The sequence below is a fragment of the Cynocephalus volans genome, chromosome 4 (genome assembly GCF_027409185.1).
Source record: "Cynocephalus volans isolate mCynVol1 chromosome 4, mCynVol1.pri, whole genome shotgun sequence".
Classification (NCBI taxonomy): domain Eukaryota; kingdom Metazoa; phylum Chordata; class Mammalia; order Dermoptera; family Cynocephalidae; genus Cynocephalus; species Cynocephalus volans.
The window spans coordinates 10,025,577-10,037,596 of NC_084463.1; the positions used below are offsets into that span (position 1 = coordinate 10,025,577).

At 44.6% G+C, this 12,020-nt stretch overlaps 1 protein-coding gene across 1 annotated transcript in view; it reads left to right on the forward strand.

Moving 5' to 3' along the window:
* TTC12 (tetratricopeptide repeat domain 12) overlaps positions 1-12,020 on the forward strand; it is a 45,206-nt gene that overhangs the window by 26,846 nt on the left and 6,340 nt on the right. The window contains exons 12-18 of the mRNA XM_063094395.1: positions 600-688; positions 3,881-4,049; positions 8,490-8,582; positions 9,695-9,755; positions 10,540-10,677; positions 11,171-11,269; positions 11,927-11,995. Of these exons, the coding sequence (XP_062950465.1) occupies positions 600-688; positions 3,881-4,049; positions 8,490-8,582; positions 9,695-9,755; positions 10,540-10,677; positions 11,171-11,269; positions 11,927-11,995 (718 nt within the window). The remainder of the gene's footprint in view (positions 1-599; positions 689-3,880; positions 4,050-8,489; positions 8,583-9,694; positions 9,756-10,539; positions 10,678-11,170; positions 11,270-11,926; positions 11,996-12,020) is intronic.

A 12,020-nucleotide genomic window follows, 5' to 3' on the forward strand; every position in this document is an offset into this window, starting at 1 on the left:
GGAACAGCAGCTCTTCCCCAGGTCCCTACAAGCACCCCAGAGTCAGAGCACTGATCATTCTTGCTGCTTTCCCACCAGTCTTTGCAAGATTGCTAGTTCTTTTCCTCATTTGGAATTTGCTGAATCCTATCAGGAAGTGAGACAAGCTGCATCCTGGCTGATCCCATTTATAATTTCATCTGAAGACAGACCCTTAAAGTAGGAGGTGGTTTGCTCAACTTTTTATTTTATTTTAATTTCAATTGTTCTGATATGATTCCTGAGTCTTAAGACATTGATGTGGGCTGAAGCCACCAGCACATGCCTATATGCCCAGCGACAGTTCATGGGTCCCAGTGCAGCCATCACCTGTGGCCCCTGGCTCACCACCCACCCTCTATGCAGCCCTGACTTCCCCAGCCTGCGTCCTTGACCTGGAACCCTCAGTTCACTGATTGGCAGTCCATTGATCCCGGTGACTTTCTGTGAATTATCAAATTACTTTTTTAAACCTGTGTTTGGCAAATTGGGGGGAGGCGAGGAGTGTGAAATAAAGCCAAATAAAAAGCAAATCAAGACAGATTTCCAGATTTCAGATTGCTCTCCCTTGTCCATTCCAGGTGCTTTTCCACAGCGGGGAAAGATGCAGTTGAAGAGACAGTCTGTGTGTCTGTTCTCAAGCTCTGGCAAGCAGTGTGCAACGAGAATGGTAAGCCTGGGTAATCACCATTAATCACCACTGATATGCTGCTAATGTGGGAGCTGCACTGTCGGGCATGATTGTCTCCCTGAAGGCCAGGCCCTGGAGAGTTGATGTCTAGACCTCCACACATCCCCCTCCCTCCAAAAAAGCTATGGATCAGAAGCAAGGTCTGCATTGCAATTATGTCTCCAGCATGCTCACAGCTGCCTTCCTCGCTGGCCTCAGGGCACTGGAGAGCTGCCCAGTGGACAGGGGACAGGGTCACTGTCAGCATAATGAGTGTTCTCCTCACCTGGACCCTCTCCTGCTATTTTGCAGATTCATGACTTCTGCTCATACACTGGCAATGGGGTGAACCGAGTTTTTCCTTTCCTGTCTGCCTAAAAATATTGTTCCTTTTTGCTGGCCACAGTACCCATTTCAGCATCATGAGATTTATGATGATCCCTGCCAGAATCTTCAGACACTGATTAATGTCTAATACTGAGACACTGAAATGCTATAGGGATTTTATGTACCATGTTAACTCTTACGTTTTTTTCATATCGGCATATTCGAGTTCCTTAGGTTTTTGTACAGTCTTTCTTAATCACTTTTGTGACTTAAATGTAACTAAAAATTTTAAGTAGGTCCCTCATTTTAAAAAAATGTGTTTCAGGGCCGGCCTGAGGCTCACTCGGGAGAGTGCGGTGCTGATAACACCAAGGCCACGGGTTCGGATCCTATATAGGGATGGCCGGTTCGCTCACTGGCTGAGCGTGGTGCTGACAACACCAAGTCAAGGGCTGAGATCCCCTTACCGGTCATCTTTAAAAAAAAATAAATTAAATAAATAAATAAATAAATAAAAATAAAAAAATGTGTTTCACAGGAAAAGGTTTGACTTTGGGACCCAAAACACTGCAAATGGGAGTGTTACTGAAACCCCAAAGGTCCGTTTGCTCACTGCTCAGCAGTCAGTAATTGAGAGATGGTTGTTGGTGTAAGGAAAAGAAGCTTTTAATCAGGAAGCCGGCAGCCCGCAGAAATGGCGGACTTATGTCTCAAAGACAATCTCCGCTTTTCCCAGACTAGCCAAAGGGTTTTATAGGGACAGGCGACAGGGGGCTGATTCATGGTGACCTAAGCAGGGACCTGCAGACATAATCATAAGATTGCAGGTAAACATCCGAAAACTTCTCAGGTGCAAGCTGATCCATAGTGACCATCCTCCATGAAGTCAAGTCACAGATTCAGTTCTTGTTAACCTCAAAAAGATTAGTTAGTAAGCTAGTAAAGAATGGCCACCTGGGTTAATAATTCCTTCTATAATTATTCTGCGTACAGTGTGACCAAAAGTCATTATGTTCTAGCAATCATGTGAACAAGAATCATTGTATTCTAATGTCCAGCTGCAAGCTATGTAGTTTGGGTTGCAAGAGTAAGGAAAAAAAACTTTTTAATTTAGAAGTTTAACAAAATGGAGTCACTTCTGTTCTGGCTGTTACAGGAGTGATGATGGCTTTATCTCCTTTTCCCAGGGCTGCTGTGGGAGCCACGGATAGAGCTCATGAATGCACTTTGTATACTGTACAATGTTGAGTTTGAGATAATACAACTTTTTATTGATTTAATAGAGTGGAGGAATTAAGAACTTGAGAAATTAAGCTCTAGAGAACTAGATGATCAGTAGGTCTATCTCCTGAAGGAATATCATCATCAAGGCGCCTTGCTACTCTGTGCAGGACCCGGCACCAGCTTGGGGCAGTGTTTTGCAACTCCCTGTACAGGAGGATGAGGAAGGCTTGGTGACGGTGTGTTTACTCATTGTGCTTCTGACATAGCAACCCATTTACTTCAGTGTCTGTGAACCTTGAAGTTACTATTTTTTTTTTTTTGACATCTGAAAATCATTATCAGATACAGCCTGTGATGTAAATGCTGTATCTCAGATCAATGAAATCTTGGTATATCTAACTCAATAAATACAAAGCAGTTTTCAAAAAGGGCACGGGAATGCTTAAAAGTAAGGATGTAAAAATATGTCAGTGATCTATTGTTGTGTGGGGGGAGAGAAGCCAATTACAGGGTAGGATTTATGATATTTTAAAAATTATACTAGGAGTGAGTAATAGCTCCTCTGGGGATGAGCTTACCTGTGGGGGAAACCAGAGAAGGGGACTTTCATTTTTCAGCTTTATACTACTTCTGTGTTGTTTGAATTATTTACAACAAGCTGCTTTTCCATATAAGAAAAAATATACGTAAACTAAACAAACCAACAAAAATCTTTCCATATTAAAAAAAAAATCAGTAGATCCTATTTTACACAAGCAGGAGTAACCACAGGTGAACTGCAGGATTGAGCTATAATGTTTACAATGAAAATATAGTTTGATATGTGTGCTACAAGTCAGATCCTGTGCTCCATTACCCCGTTCTTTCAGGGCTAGAAGGACCCGGGTGTGTGTCTTCTGTTTCACCGCTGTGTCCTGTGTGCAAATGGGAAATTAGCACAGTAGGGGAGAGAGCCCAGGGTGATGAGGACCCGTTGATAGGTCCCATCCCTCTGAGGTCCAGTGTGCTCTGCTCTGTTTTGTAGATTAGCTTCATACGCCAGCCTATATCCCTGCCTGCTCTCAAACAAATTCATCAGTAAACGAAGCAGGTCAAAGGGCAGCAAATCCAATGCCACTACCCTAGAAATAGCTTATAGTCTAGGAAGGAGGGCATGCTTTGTTAATTAATGTTCTCATGTGATATGCTAGTTTTCTAGAAAGAACTCAAATGGTTACTCTGGGCATAATATGAAGATTGGTGGTCTAAAGATACTCCACAATTAAGCTGATTTTTTTTCTTCTCTTTGCTCACATTTCCAGATATCACACCCAAAGGAGCCTTTTAACAGTGATAACGATATAGCTAATCTATGTGTGCCACTCCCTGTCTGGCACGATCACGTATTAACTCATTTAATCCACGTCATCATCATTTCACTGATGAGGAAACTGAGGGACACAGGAATCAGTAACTGGCTAAGGTCACTCACCTGCTGGTTCAGATCCAGCAGTCTGGTTCTAGAGTCCATGATCTTATACGTCATTGTTCTGCCTCTCACATGAGTGGAGAAGAGTTGGGTTCCCATAAGAATGGTGGGAGACAGAACTGGTTTTATTGCTGTCATGGCATGCGCAAGGCAGACCACCCCATGTTTTGCAGAGGAAAACCAGCGTCTGCTTGTGATGCACCCCGACAGGGGCAGGCTGCTGCCCTCCCTCTTGGCCTCCAGAGTCCTGGCCATCCGGCAGCAGAGTCTGGCCCTGCTACTACAGCTCGCCCAGACGGAGCACGGACGGGGCCTGATCGTCAGCCACCTTGACCTGACCCGGTAAGGCTCTGCGGGCGTGATTTTCCCTGTGGCCTCGCAGGTCCTCACATGGCAAGTTCAGACTTGCCTGTCTCCCTCCTCATCTCTCTGACAGGTGTAGCCCCATCAGTCCTTGTAAAGGATCTGTAACAGAAAGAGCCTTTGATAGGAACTTTCCCTCATAAGGACCTCCAGGAAGAACTCCAGGACAAACTGCTTTCTGAACCTTATGCCATGGAATGTCACTTCTCACGAGCAACTGGCTTGTTTCCATCTCACAGATATTGCAATGGTATAAATGGCAGCACTCCATAGCCAGATTTGGAACCTAACCTTACAACAGGCTGCTTACTTCTGCCCTTTTAGCTTCAGTCCTGGCTCTGTTCTGTTCCTGCCCTTATATATCTTCATTCATTCCTGTTTGAGGTAATACTATCTTATTTTGCATATCGTTAAACCCTTTCTAGAACAAGGTTGAGTATAAAGAAATAAAACATCTTAAATACTGTTGCATGGAGGTCTTTCCACAGCTCGAGCCTATAGAATAGAATGTGCCTCTCTTCTAAGGAGACTTTGTAAAAAAAAATTACCAAACCACAGTCATTCTGCCCAGTGCTTTTCAGTTTATTTTTTTATTTATTATTTTGTTTATTTGTTTTACTTATTATTTATTAGTTTATTTTTATTTTATTAATTTTTCAGTTTATCTTCAGATTATTAGTTTGAACATATGAAATTGCCATTTTTAAGATCAAAAAGGTTCCATGTCATCTATTTCATGTGGTTCAACCTAATAAAAATAGTAGTGATAATTACAGCCTGCATTATAAATGTTTCACATATAATCTAAAACCAGAAATTAGCCTTCCAATTATTTTCACTATTGTCTTATTTTATCTTCCCTCATCCTGTGAGTTAGGCAAGGTAAGCATTATTACCCCATTTCACAGATGGGATAGGAGAAACTGCAGAAAGTAACTAAGGGATTCTCACCCAGCTGTCTCCCAGGTACCATTCCTGGAACCCAGCTCCTCCTCTCTCTGTTCTCAGTGAGAAAAGAAGCCATATTTGCAGCCCTATCAGATCTTTCCTGGACCGAGCCGAGCCCTCCCGCTAGTGTTTCATTTGCTGAGGAAATCCACTTTGTGTAAGGACAAGGTGGTTACTAAGCTTCTCTGTCCAGTCACAGACCCAGTGGCTCCTGGGAGGGGCCTTGGCCACCCCCTGAAGCTCAGCCCACACAAGCAGATGGATTGTTAGTGGAGTTAAATTCTCCAAAAATACATTTCACGTTTCAAATGACTCTACAGTCATTTCCTCAATATCTACATTATATTATATATTTTTTCGTTTGGTTTCTTGTCTCTTTGAGTAAATGTAGCTATCATTATCATAAGCTTTTTTCCCCTAAGCTATCATTGAATTGCTTGAGTTGCAATTTGGAGTTTTCCAGTGTCTTGGATAGTGGTGTTTATACAGTCCTGCGGATTCTCTGTAGACAAAGAAATCTCAGCTTATTACCTTTCTGCCCGCTAGTCTCATTAATGGCTGTCTCCAGTTAAACCAGAAAGAGATATAATGGGTTCTCTGTGCTGAAAAGAGTTGGTTTGAAGCAGGTCAGGGCTGTACACAGTCCCATGACTCTCACAGAGGCACTCAAAGCACAGTCCTTCCAGAATGTTTTTCCTCATAGGAGAGGTTGAAGGGATGAATGTCTGCCAGCAGGAATCAGCCAAGGACCGGTGTCACTTTGTAAAAGCCCTAGGTTTTTAGATGCAAGCAGTCCTGAGCTTAAATCCCCCACATATCTCTTTCTACTTATGTGACCCAGGAAAGTCACTTAGCCTTGGTGGGCCCCAGTGTCTGTGCATCACAGACTTTTGTTGATGCCTGTGGGGGTGAGGCATCTATGTCAGTTAATATTTTTTCTGCTACATTGTATAGAATACTTGACCAAAAGAAGCTTAAGCAAAATAGGGCCTGGCTTGTTTTTCTTACATAATAAAAAAAGACTGAAGATAGCAAGTGTTGGTGCCGTGGCTTAAAGATGTCAAGGTCAAGGTCAAGGTCTTTGTCCTTCTCTAAACCTTTCCCTCATGGTCAACCTTTCCCTTTGCTGTAGCTTCAAGCCTCACATCCCTCTTTAAGACAAGTTAGCACCAGCTGGATCTGTCCCTTTTATCAAGAAAAGCTACTGCTTATTTCTCTCTGGACAGGATTGTGTCATATGCCACCCCTAGTAGGGGAAATTGCCCCAGCTTCTGTAGTAGCGTCAGGCAGAATAGAAGGTAGTAGGGAGTATCTCTGTGGTTAGCCAGCAAACAGCACCTGCCACAGTAACAAAAAGCAAGTAGCATCAGGCCTAACACGTGGTGTGGACTCTGATATTTTTATAATCATTTTCTTTGACGGGGTATATTGTTCAGGGCCCTAAACTGAGGTGAGAGTGCCTTTATTGGTTGCACAAGACCATTTTCTGACCTGAGGTCTACCCACAGAGACAGCTAGCTGCTTGTCAGCAGAACAGAAAATGTGCCACCAAAAAAGAGACAAGACGAAGTAGAAAGGGACACATTGTCCTCTCCAGGTAATGAGTCCAGTTAGGATATGTATTATATCACATGGCAAGGTAGCCTAGTTACTTATGTCTCCCAGGACAAAACCAAGATGATCTTAGACTGTCCCACCTTCTGTGCTATTTAGGATCATTGGCATTCATCTTCAGGACCAAAGAAAACATTTAAATTGTTAAAGAGGAGCCTGCACTAACTGTAGAACAAATTATTTCTGACAGCATAAACACTAAAATAGACTCCCAAGGAAGTTAGGGATTTGCAGAGAAGCCTGGAGTTACCCAGGGCCTTAGAAACAATCCAGTCTAGCCCCACCCGGCAGGGGCGCCCTATCTGTGCATGACACAGCTCATGCATGATCCCCTCCACGGAAGAATCCAGTGTTTTCATTACATTTGTCTCCATGTGATTTGGGATGGGCACTAATCAGCTGATAGGCTGGGATTCTTTCCCCAGTTAGTGAGAGGAAATGGATCTTACCTCCAAGGAAGTCAGTTCCATTCTAGGACAGTTCTGGTTGATATAAATTATCTCTTTCCACGGAATACGATCTGCGTACCCCACACCCTAACCATAACCCTAACCCTAACTATATGGAATATATTTCTACTGGACTTTGCAACGAAAATCCACATAATTTTAAAAACTACATCCATCTACCAATCCCCGTTAGAAAAAAATATGATTTAGGGGCCGGCCCATGGTTCACTCAGGAGAGTGTGGTGCTGATAACGCCAAGGCCACAGGTTCGGATCCCTATATAGGGATGGCTGGTTAGCTCACTGGGTGAGCGTGGTGCTGACAACACCAAGTCAAGGGTTAAGATCCCCTTACCAGTCATCTTTTTTTTTTTAAAAAAAAAAAAAAGAAAGAAAGAAATATGATTTATAGAGACAAGAATAAAAATGTACGGACTTACAACATGTTTTTTCTAGAGTGTGCAGGAGCCTGCTTTGGGGAAGGGCAGCAACACCACCAGACATCTTTCCTTTTATAGGTGCAAAGAAAACTCCAGCACCGTTCACCCCAGCAAGAGCCCCACGGCAGCAAACTCGTAGTAACATGTGCATTTAGAAAAATGCCTTTGATGGTATGCTGAGACTGGATTGGAACAGGTAGTAAGGAGGCAGGGAATCTAACCAGGGAGAACTGTGATTGTCCAGACATTAAGGGGCCAAACTGAGGCAGGCAGAATAAGAGTATAGTCAAAAAGAAAGAGGTGCTCACAGAGGCCTTACTGGTGCCAGTAAGTCCATTAGGGCAGCCTGAGATTGCATTAACTTTTTTTGGCATCTGCACCAGACTGTTTGCTCCTACTGTGTTTGTAATTGACTAAAAATGCTTAAATCTTTTTCTTATGAATCCGTTATAAACTAGGTCTCCCAATTCTGTTACTTACACAGAATCTCTAGCTCTAAGTGGAAGACTTTGAGTTTGACCCTATTAAATTCCATCTGACATGTTCAGCAGCCTGTCTAAATCTTATTAAATCTTTATTCCATCACCCACTTTCCTAGGAGGCACTCCCACTTTAGTCATCAGCATGTTAGTAAGCATGCCATTTAGATGTTAATCCAAATCTGAGTTAATCACCTTGACCGAGCCAGAGTCATATGGCAGAGGCACCAGAGACTCCTTCCAAGCTGACATCTGATAATCAGTAAACTTTGGTTAAAACTGTTCAACCCTCTAGGGGTTCACACTAAGTGGTGGAGCTTTCCGCATGGGGCAGTGTCTGTCTCTTTTAGGTGGCAAGGAGCTGGGCTTCCTAGGAGGGCATAGCAAGGCCACCTTTCAGTTCCTTCCTGGCTTCCTCACAAGGTCACCTTGTTGGAGATGCTGTTAGCTGGAGGATGGCCCACTCTGAAGTTGTTTTGTGTTTTCGCAGATTGTTGGAGGCCCTGGTGTCATTTCTGGATTTCTCAGATAAGAAGGCCAACACCGCCATGGGACTGCTCACAGATTTGGCTCAGGAAGAAAGGTAATCTTTTTATTTCCAGAAGTTGACATTTCTTCTTCAACCTTGGTTGAACCGACTGATCTTTATGACTATGCGGTATACAGAGAGGCCAGGCCGAGTCTCCGACAGAGCATCACAAGATTCACCGAGTACGAGGGCTGGTGCCTTCCAGGGGGCTGTAGTTGCCTCCTTCCATTCCTGTTCTGGGTAGGGAGTGACCCAGTCCTCAATGGGCTTAGAAGCAGTCACATACTTAAAACAATGCCTCTCACAGTAAGAAAACGTACTGCGAGTTCGGGAAGCTTCTTCTTCTCTTAATCAGTGCCTGGTACATGGTAACTGCCTGGCAGATTTGTGTTGAAAGAATGTGAGTGAGTGGGCATGAATGAACAGTAAAATATCACCTCCTCTTGCATTACCAGTGACCCAGTGACATGAGTAACCACCTCCCTCTACCCCCTTTTTGTTTTGTTTGTTTGTTTGTTTTTTGCTTAGCTGCTGGGGATGAAAGTAAAGGTCATAGTTTTCATAATTCTTAGGGTCTGAGGTTTGTTTTTAAAGTACATATTTCTTTTTTTTTTATTTCCTCACAGACTTTAGAGCATTTTGTTTAGGAGTGGAAATGTAGGGAGAGAGCTGCTTGTGCTTGCAGACAGCCCAGTCGCTTGGCACAGGCTGGGCATGCAGAATAACTGCTCAAGCACGTGGCGACATGTGTGCACGTGTGCCAAGCTGACTTCCCACCCTCCCTGATGGCCATGATGAGCAAACATGCTTGCACTGTGTTTCCTCTCTGCATGGCACACGTATGGCCTCTAGACTCAGAGCAGGGGGAGGGGGTGGGAGGTCAGCTCAGCAGAAGCCTGGGGATTCCAGCACATCTGCTTAAGAGAGCTGCCATCTAGGATCTGTTGTTTAACATCAAAGGCAATTTTTCAGACTTAGAAAAAGTAAAGCCACATTACATACCCAGTGACTTTTTTTTGTTGTTCAGAGTGAATTGTCCATACATGCTGCAAATCACATGGGCCCAAAGTTTGTAACTGTCTGCTACATTAATTACCTGAGACACTGGGTTTATGTCATAGTTTGTGCAATGTAGAAATCAATCCTGGCTGATGTTTTCTCAGCAGATTCCAAGTCTGGTTCCAGGCCAACCTTCCGGTTGTTCTCCCTGTACTCACAAGCATTCTGGTAAGCAAACCTTCATTTTTATCCTCCTCAACAGGCACTCTCAGGAGCATGAGCAGAGCTATTTAAACACAATTTACACACCAGAACTCCCATTGTCTCTCAGGTTGATTAATCATTTATTCACAGCTGCAATTTATACAATTCTCAGTTATTAAAACAACTGTAGTCAGGGCAGGTGGAGGTGGCATATGGATGGGGCTGGTTAATGCTAGATGTGGCTGCATCTTAGGTGAAGGTGGAAAGAGTTTGTCAGTCTCCATCAGTCCCCTGCTGACACTAAGTCCTGTGATCAGTATGACGTGCATCCCTGTCCCCTGAATGGAAATCATCCCCATCAGGAGGATAAGTATAGCAATTTGAGCTGATGAGACAGAGAATAGTTGCTGGGGGGTGGGGGGTGCAGGGAGTGTCTCCTTGGAGAGCATGACACAAATAGACCCTGTCCCTGGTGAGCCATGGAGGTTTTGGAGGCCCTTAGAGAGCACAATGACATCCCCGTATTTCACAGCTGTGGAAATAGAGGCTCTGAGAAGGGAAGAGACTTTCCCAGGTCCTACCAGCTGGTGGCAGAGGAGCTGGGATTAAGCCCTAGGCCAAGGCCCTTTTGGGTCCACCCCTCTGTGTGTCTCCATCCTGTTGCCAGTGGGACTCCACTGATGCCCCCATGTGACTTTCAGCTCTCTGGTTCCCAGGACTCTGGGTGAGTGAGGGACCACTCCTAGGGATTACTATGGCATTGTTTGCCTGCTCTCTGAGGATTCACTGTCTCTCAATTTACTTTTAGAAGAGAGATCCCAAGGTAACCAACTCCTCAGCTCTGTGCCAGTGTGTTTCCATCATGGGAAACCTCAGTGCTGCACCTGCCACTCGAAGACACATGTTGGCCTGTGAAGAATTTGGGGATGCCTGCTTGGGCCTCATGGTATTTTAGCTTTTCTATTCAAAGTTGGTCTTTTATCCTCTTTGGGGGCATTAGCAGCTTCTTAATTGTCTGGCTTTTCCAAAAATTCTGTTTCTGAGGGTGCTGGAGCTAGTGGCTTATCTCTTCTGTAACCATAGATTTTATGAGCTACTGGCCTTAAGGAGCTCCCCAGATCAAGTCTCATGCAGCCTGGGGAGATCTGAGAATTTTCTAGTGGAGTTGGCTTGGTCACCCATTTCAGCAGCTCACTCTTCTGTTTAAACCCAGGACCAAGCCAAGCCAGAGTCCCATGGCAGAGTTGCCAGAGACTCCTACCAGGTCTCCTACACTGACACTAACTCATGGTCTCTGATCTTCCAACATCCCGTAGGTTCATGACATTGACAGTTTAGTGGGTGGGGGAATGCCTACATCATGATCATCAAAGGAAAGAGATGACCATGAAAAGCTGCAAGGCAAAAAGGTCATTGATTGCCTTGTTTTGTTTCCAAAGGTCAGGTGTGAGGAGGATGTGGACCTGTGCAAGGAGATCACATACACCCTCCTGGGACTCATGATGAACCTGTGCCTTCAGTCGACCTTTGTCTCTGAGGTTCGGCATTCCAATCTCCCTATCTGGAACCCTGGGACAACCTGAACACCTTCTGTGGCATAGAACTGTTCTCTTGTTCACAATAGAAGCATATGTACCCAAGCCCTGGCAGCGGGGTTGGGGAGAGCTGGAGGGATGCCTTATCACTTTGCTGAGGGCTAGATGAGTCTCTCAGTCATGTGTTCATTCAGAAAACTGACCGAGTTCCAGGGTGTGCTGAGCAGAGTGCTGCATTTACAAAGTCAAGTAAACTGTGGTCCCTGTTATCAAGGTATTGTCCTGGAGTTAGGGAGACAGAAATGGGAAGAAGTAAGAGCAATGGACGAAGCGTCATGAGGGAAATCTGGATGGAGTACGGAGTATGGCGGCGGTAAAAAGGAAGGATTGGTCAGTTCTGCTTGAGTGCTCAAGAGCAACTCCATAGAGGATTCGGATTATCAGGAAACTAAAAGCTCCTTTTTTTTTTTTAAGATGACCGGTAAGGGGATCTTAACCCTTGGCTTGGTGTTGTCAGCACCACGCTCAGCCAGTGAGCTAACCGGCCATCCCTATATAGGATCCGAACCCGTGGCCTTGGTGTTATCAGCACCGCACTCTACCGAGTGAGCCACGGGCCGGCCTCTAAAAGCTCTTTTTCGCCTCTCCCCACTGTTGTAGGTTTGGGCTGTGGAGGTGAGCAGAAGGTGCCTGTCTCTACTAAACAGCCAGGATGGAGGGATCCTGACAGTAAGTTTCTCCCAGGGAAACCCAG